This window comes from Papilio polytes, unplaced genomic scaffold (genome assembly GCF_000836215.1).
Source record: "Papilio polytes unplaced genomic scaffold, Ppol_1.0 DF823823.1, whole genome shotgun sequence".
NCBI lineage: Eukaryota > Metazoa > Arthropoda > Insecta > Lepidoptera > Papilionidae > Papilio > Papilio polytes.
In genome coordinates, this window is record NW_013525381.1 from 554619 (window position 1) to 563329 (window position 8711).

Consider the following 8711-nt stretch of genomic DNA (forward strand, 5'->3'; position numbering starts at 1 on the left):
ATCACGATGTTTTCCTTCACCGTAAGAACGTCGGGTAAATTATGTACATATGAAAATTCGAAAAATCGAAAATCACATTGGTACATGGCGGTATTCGAACCCAAAACCTGTAGATTACAAGTCAAGTGTTCAAACCACTGAGCCACCGACGCTCTAGATAGAACGTTCATTTAATATTTCCATCACTTGCTGTGTGTTTTTACGCTTTATTATAATAGCATAGATTGTGCTTGAATACCTTACAACATTATGTGTTACACGAAAGAGCGGGACTTCCTAACACAAGTGCCTATTGGTTACTTAAAAGAAAGTCCCTACAACTGATTAATTTGTAATTTAACTTGATTTAATGAATATATTTCATTTTTAATTTTATTTTACTTGCATGGCTTCCAATATTTCTCCTCCTAGGAAAGTAATTTTCACTATATTTTTATAAATTATTCTAAATCATGGTATGTTTTGTCATCATTTCAATATTTGTAAAATAATACAACAACAAAGTATACCAAAAATAAGACAACAAAGTATACCATATATTTTGTTGTTACCATTTGCATTGTAGCTAAATTGTTGTATCAAAACGAATACAGTATAGAAAGGGATAGATCGGTACGAAAGGGTTCGGTCTGTCGCAGTAACGCAATATCCTCAGGCTAATGGCCAAATATTCAATTACCAACCCCCATTTATATGGAAAACTCAAAATATTATTTTCGCATAAAGTATCTTATAGTTAAGTAACCATCAAAATATATTAACATATTAATATTAATCTAAAATAACTAATATGTACTTAAATGACAAATTTATATAAGTAAAAAGTAGTTTTGCAAAATCTCTTAGCTTTAATACCACTCTATCAGCACAACATTTCGTCTTATAAGTCAATATATCATTGAATAGACTAAGGGCCAGTCCCACCACGGGATGATAGATCCTCAGGTCGTTAAAAAATGACCTCACGGTCAGCTAAGGTAACAAAATCCGATATTTCAATCACATATTTTACACGTTGGATTGTTATCTGACAATTTACAATTTGGTGGGACAGGCCTTTAAATGTCAAATTCTAATTAAATTTGTAGTCACAGTTCTTTGATAACCCTTATAATATTGACGAGAGGAATTTACTGTAAGCTTTCTAGATTAATGCAGGCTAGATTTATTTACAATATGTGATATCAATCGCAACAAAGAAGTGTGTGTTTACGCTTTATTATAATAAGGATAGATATTTATTTTTAAACAATCCCATTCGTAATCCCTACATACTAGTGGCAACTGATAATATATTCATAAAGCCTTACATTGTTTTGCTCTATGGCATCGCTAAATCAATTACTTAGTCCAAACATTGAACTTCTCACGTCCCTAACTCTCTTATTAATTAATCTAGAGCCAAACTACACGTGTTATATTAATTCATTAATTGTGCCTATACAGAAAATAATAATGTAATTGTTATCTCTGTGACATTAAAAACCTAATGGATATTCTACCTAATTTATTTACAACTAGCTTTCGCCAGCGGCTCCGTCTGCGTGGAATAACTAGCTTTCGCCAGCGACTCCGTCTGCGTGGAATAAAAAAATATATGAAAGTATCCTATGTGTACTTCCAGACTATCCTCTACATCTATGCCAAATTTCATCGAGATCCGGTTAGCAGTTTACGCTACAAACTTAAACAAACATACATCTAAACTTTCGCATTTATAATATTAGTAAGGTTTAATTTTGAAATGTGGCCTAAGTTAGGTTAATTCAAACATTAGCCAGATATTTCGCGGCAATTTAAATGAGCAAAGTCTTAATTGTAGTAATTTACAGTGTAATTTTCTTTATTCCCCTTTCCAGTTGGGGGTTTGGACATAAATCTACTTGCGCCATTTGTTCTTAATTTGCAACGATTCAGATAGCTTTTGTAGGTTTTCCGTGTCGATTAAATTTATAGCTTAAAGCTTAATATATAGTACTATTTTATTTAGCACGGATATAAAAATAAAGTTTGTATCAAGAAGGGCTACTGTATTTTTTTAATTAATTACTTAATAAGTGTTTATGTTAATCAGCGAAACTTAATTATGCGAAGGAATTTCGTTCAACATTAATACTGGAACCGCACGCGACACGTGTGAAATAACTGTTTCTATATAATTTACTTTAATTAAGACAACCCTTAGTCTTGATATAAATCAGGAAACATATGTTCAAACATGCTTATAAGACGCAATATCTTACAAGTATTGTTTATACCATTAGAAAGGTTACAAAAATAGAAAATCAATTACCATAGAGTATACAATCTTACTAATATTATAAAAGCGAAAGTTTAGATGGATGGATGTTTGTTAGAGTTTGTAGCCTAAACGGCTCAACAGATCTCGACGAAATTTAGAGTAAACTTAGAGGGAAGTCTGGATGAACACATAGGCTATTCAATTTTGTTTTTTTTTAATTCCACGCGGACGGAGTCGCGGGAAAACGCTAGTTTGAATGATAAAGATTATAGACAATTTTAAGTTTACTTATTATGTTTGTTAAATATTTCCCGGATGCCTCTCTACATGATAACTGTATAATTAGAGATGAAAACTGTTATTTTAAACAAGCATTCAAATATTCGAAACTAAAGGGTAGCTGTCAAAACTGCCTTGTTATACTGCAAGTTTCAGAACACAAGTTGGACCACACAGTTGTGATTTAATTATAAATTTAATACCTGCACAGTCACAAATGTACTCAACTTTTGCCTTCCTACGACACTTACTAGAGTCTACTTTACAATTCTACTGTTGCTCGAGAGCATCCGAGTCGAGCTTCATCCACTTTGAATAAAAAATTAACAAGCAGACTATTTTTTCTTCCAGACTATGCTACAAAGATTATTACAAAATGAAATCTGTTGTAACACGTTATAACAAATCTCACTAAGGGATATATAATAAAATAATTTCCGTATACCTTCACTGCTTTACATAAAACATGCGAAAGCGACTTACTTTTGTTTCCAGGTGACCTCTATTAAATATTAAAAGAATGAAAGTACACGAGACCGCCATTTGAATATTGAATACTTTATTTCCAACAGGCCCCGCGATAACGGAGCCAACTGAAATTCATAAATTCATAGAATAGTTCGGGAACATTTAGTATCTACATAATAGAGAATAACAGATATTAAAACGTGTTTTAATTAAAAAAATACCACAAAATTTAATTCTTAACATAATTTCCTTTTCGTACAGTGTACTTATAATTTGTAGAGTTCCCTTTTCTAAGATATCTCTGATATAAATTCTCCGACAAGCTATAAATTTAACCAAAGCCCGCATGAATAAATGCTTCCCTTTGTACGAGTATGTGCACATTACGCGAATTTCACCACTTATTTTAGTTAGATTAGTAGAAATAAATTACCATTTAAAGGAATATTTTTAAATCTTTCGTACCTACTGTTATAGCAAGCAGTCTTTTTTTTTTCCTAATATTAATAACTAGCCGGATAATTAGAAATAGAAAATACTCTCTTTAATGACTTAACCCAAGCATAAGATACATTAAGACCGAAAAATCTACGCACGTCATGGGGCCCATCTGCCGGACCACGTCACGGTGGCTACCAGCCTCGCGTTATTTAAAAATAAACTTAAGTCCTGGCTAATCCAGAAAGCCCTCTATAGTGTCGAGGAATTTTTCTGCCATAATGATTGCTTTATGTGTACAATTTGCGTTCAGAATATCTGTATTTTTTTCAAACATGTAAGACATTATTACCAATAAAATATTGGTATTTTTATTTTAATACTCGTTTACTCATTTACCGCCTTTTTGAGGCATAATTTACAATTTTAATATCGTTATTCGATGAGCTAAATTCTCGGCGTTATTTAATTTCAAATTAAGGCCGCGATCCAATATCGTAGGCGTTTAATATGCTTACATGTCCTAAATCCTTCTGAATAAGCAATTTTGATTTCACATACGGTCGTTATATTATAAACTGTTCTACAGATGATGATGAAGCGCTAAACCTGATTCAAATTAACCTTTTGCTCCCTTAAATTAAATTAATCTAGAGGGAAAAAATATTCTGTTAATAACAACATATTGTGATTTTAAACTAAGTGAATTTTAAAAATTACCTATAATTGCAATAATAGTTACTTAAAACATTTGTATTAGCTGTTTTAGTCTTTGTAACATTTTTTTGAGCAAGGCTACATTCTTCTTAAAGTACCATCTTCTTTCGAAGTTTGGCGATCATTTGGTCAACTTTAATTCTTGACACCGCGGCTATGAAAAGTGAACGGGTGCTCTTTCCATACCACTGGTGTAGGTTTTACTTAATGCTATACCTGAGGTCTATCTATTTTTATAATTAACTGTTATTACAAGTGTTAATTACACTTGAATTTCATTAAAACACAAATATACACAAAATGCATGTTGAATGCACATGCATCTATATGTTACTGCCATCGAAAATAACGTACTAATAAATTTGTTAAGACCATGCGAATAAACGTTCTTGCTCGTATATTCCCATTTCCCAGTTTCCAATATCCCAAATTGCGCAAATAATTCTGTTCAGGGAATATACAGCCACTAGAGCGCAACTATGTCGTAAATCATTTCGAAAATCGAATAGGTATTCATGAACATACCCATTTCATATCCATATGCAATATCGATTTGTTTGTGCAAACAGAAAATTATTTTTAACTAACGGGTATTTTTAGGCGTTAGTTAAAATTTTTAAAATTTAAGACATATAGACCAAATATGTATGTAGAACGATAAACAAGAAAGTTTTGGTTGTAATGAAACAACAAAGAGAAAACATGTGAGTTTGGTTTTACAAAGAAACAATAGAGCGCGATTTGTGGAAATGCCGCCGGCGTCTCACAATTTCACCGTCGCGCCGTCCGCGTCGCTTGACGGCAAACGAATTTTTGTGAACTCAGAATTTTTGAGCTATCCAATATTGCGTACCGGAGACATATTTTTAGTACTTTCCCTTACCACCCTTTTCTTGTAAGAAATACATGGGAAGGGAAAGTGGACTAACCGTAAAGGAAGGAGACATGTTCACTTTGTGTAAGTAAAAATTAACGAAATAATTCCGTGAATTAATTAGATCTCCCTTATTGTACCTGTTATGTCTATAATGTACAATTATTATTACTTTGATGTCGATGGCGGCCTCGGTAGACAATGATATTTATACGTGGGCTTTCTACATGAATAACACCAACTTGTTTCTTTTGGGAAGTCAGTAAAAAACACATGCAAATTAGGAATGATATTTTTCGGTATTATGCTTTGTAGAACATAAGGTAAGCGTTAATTAATAAACGAAGACGCAGTTTTAAACTTCTCAATGTATACGAGGCGTCCGGTATTACTATTTTATCTTTTATATCGAAACTCGCTAAGATATGTTCAAACTGTTACGATATTTCACGTCCGACGTGACTGAGTTTATGTTAGCCAAAAAGTATTGGTCCAATATTTGCATCCAAATGGAAACTCCGATTGTTGGACGAGCGCCAGATAGATTTTCGACGCAAAAATTCACGAACAAGGAGAAATTTAAAGTTCTTTGTACTTTTGAAGGAACAACTTTCATGTAAAGTTTGAGATTTTTTGGTGGATTTTTATTCATAGCTGTTATATTATAACGATTTTATTATAATACATTCTGTGTCTGTCATTTAAAAAAAAAAACAAATGTTTATTTGTAACTGTACGAAGATTAAGCTTAAAATGGAGCTTAAGACAACTATATTGTTTGTGTTTATTTCATCTTAGTTATAGACGTTCTAAAGAATAGCAAAGGTAGGACCAGTTTCTATTATATTTCGTAACATTGTTATTACATTTTCATGTATGGATATTAACTCTCTTTTAATGGCATCAAAGTGTTAAATATAAATTGCAATCGTGTCACTAGTCGTCACACTTTAGCTAGTTTGTAGCAATAACGCACCAGATAAAAACACGAATTTTGAAACTAAAATATTAGATTACGCTTAAATAAAACATTGTTTTGTGTATCATCCTTATATTTAATTGTACACAATTATTTTATAATTTGCGTATTCTTGAAGACGGAAAAAACATTATCGTGGAATATCTACAGAAATATCTGCAATTATATAAGAAACAGCAGTCCAAAAAGCAGTGCAAAGATCTAACTCATCCGGGTCTTCGACATTCATAGTATCTCCTTCGGTGTGGTGGAACCAGAAATATTTTTCATTAGCGTTGTGTAAGCTAGCACCGGGAACACCGTTTTTAATTATAACTGCAATATCAGATCCTGGGCTATCATCTTCTACCAAAGTGGATGCATTAATAGAGTCAAACAACTTTAATATTTCTGCAACAATGCATCGAGCTTCTTGGGTGCCAGCTACTGCCAAACCAAGCGGCGCAAAAGTACCCTCGTCAGATTCCATGATAAAATTAATATTGGAACTCTCATTTCTATGCTTCTCTTCGTACGCATATGCACCTACTAATCCCAATTCTTCAGCTGTCCAGAAAATAGACCTAACAGTTCTTCTTGGTCTTAAATTTAAATGTTTTAGAATAACGGGAGCTGCCCAACTAACAAATAGACCGCCTCCATCGTCCATAGCTCCCTGACCGACATCCCAACTATCAATATGTCCAGATACAATTACAAGTTTCTCCGGCTTCTCAATACCCTTTAAGTCGATAATTGTATTTCGTGACGTTTTAATATCGAACGTCGACGACATTTTTATATTTAATTCGACAGTTTCTCCTCTATTGTATAATCTTCTTATCAAGTCAGCATCTTCAAGAGTAATTGCAGCTGTTGGTATTTTTGTTACATTCTCACCATAGGTCTGAGAGCCGGTGTGTGGAGAGTTTATAGAAAATGGAGCTATTGATCTTACTAGAGCTGCCACTGCTCCTTTTTCTGCCGCTTTGGTAGCTCCTTGAGATCTGTAAACCACAGTATCACCATACGTCGTAAAAACAGGATCATATAGTACAATCTTTCCTTCTATATCTTCATATTTTGCGGCATCCAAGTTTTCAAAACTTGACATGACAACGACTTGAGCGGTGATTCCTTCTTCTGGAGTACTAGCACTTCTTCCAAGTCCTAACAAAGCAATATTTTTTTCTCTAGGTTTGAGCATAGTAGCAACTTCATTTCCTCGAACCCAATGTGGAACCTGAAATTGGAAAACACATTGAATGATTTAAACCGTATAACTGAAGCATGATAAATATTTAACACCATTTTTTGCTCAATACCTCTACGTCCTCTAAGGTTATGTCAGTAATACCCTCTTCTTGGGTAAGTTGAATCATGTAGTCTATTGAGTCTTCTAACACTACAGAACCTGATGGTCGGGCTCCAAATTTATCTACGAATTTAGCTAACCTGTAAAAACAAAAAGAATATCTGTGAATTTCATACACACGAAATGTCTAAAAAAAAAAAAAAATCGATACGAAAATACGAAAAAAAAAAATCTAAAGTTACTTTGGTTAGGGCCCTAAAAAGTATCTAAGTACTTACTCATCATAAGTTTTATGCTTAAAATCACCTTCCTTCACATATTTAAGAATCTCTTCTTTTACATTTTCATAAGATGCAATTTCGTTAACTAAGTCTTCGCTTAACAATGTCTTACAAATGTCGGAAGTTTTGGAAACGTGCCTTGCATGGCTTACCACAAAAATGAAAAGATAAATTAAAATTCTAAGGACAAGCATCTTTTGGATGTTGTGTTGAAGACTAACATTTTGAAACATAACAGTCCTATTTAAGCTGATTTTGATAAGAAGTGTCGGCACAAAAAGATACGTATAACATAGATTGTCTTGTCTAAGTTATCAATTGATTCTTGAATATCCAAGCATTATTACTATAAGATAGTGAATATTATCTTAAGTATGCATATTTGCATAAAAAACGTACATTTATGAACAAAGATGTACAATTCTGCAACGTAACATATTTTTTTACATCTACAAAACCTTACAAATTAGTTAATGGATTTCTTTCTTCTTTTAGAGCACTCCGGTTTGTTTATCAAAAGGACCGAGACAAAAGTCCTCAAATTTTATCACAAAACAAAACAAGAAGATGAAATATCACACGTCCCTTGACAATCGATCTTAAATAGCTAAGGGCACTTACTCATCGTATGTCTTCCCCTTGAACGGCCCGGAGACGTATTCGATAATATCTTTGACGACGGTATCATAGGAAGCAATTTCATCTGCCAAGCCACCAATATCACAAGACCTTAACTCAGAATAAGTTTTCCTTTTCACCACAGCGCATTGTATACTGGATAAGAAAATTAAAAATACAAACGCTTTCCACAAGAAGTACATTATTAATAACTTTTATTTATTGATTTTATAAGGTTTGTATTGTTACGTCTGTGCACATTGTGTGTTTAAAAACGAGTGATATAGCGAAGTGACCATATCCTCAATCGACCATTGTTGACCAATAAAGTTGTAAATAGGACATATATCGCTAGTGTGAATGAAATATATTCCTCTAGAGACGTAGTTAAAACAAACAATACTTAATAAAATATATCATGAACTTACACTAATTGTCTTTACATACACGTTTTGAAAAATATTTTAATTTGAAATGCATTTCTCCTGTTTTAACGCTATTTTATCACGCGTTATAAAAAC

General features: G+C 32.9%; 1 protein-coding gene across 2 annotated transcripts; it reads right to left on the reverse strand.

Annotated features, from left to right (window-relative positions):
- Positions 1–6058: 6058 nt before the first annotated feature.
- On the reverse strand, positions 6059–8441 carry LOC106103359 (carboxypeptidase Q-like). 2 transcript variants are annotated; one of them, XM_013283104.1, is made up of 3 exons: positions 8194–8441; positions 7302–7431; positions 6059–7219 (listed from the first exon to the last, which is right to left on the reverse strand). In XM_013283104.1, exons 1-3 carry the CDS (start codon positions 8391–8393, stop codon positions 6128–6130), a joined length of 1422 nt encoding a protein of 473 aa, XP_013138558.1. In that variant the 5' UTR covers positions 8394–8441; the 3' UTR covers positions 6059–6127. The 2 variants fall into 2 exon arrangements, with proteins under 2 accessions (XP_013138558.1, XP_013138556.1); XM_013283102.1 differs by lacking the exon at positions 8194–8441 and adding an exon at positions 7570–7801.
- Positions 8442–8711: the final 270 nt, after the last annotated feature.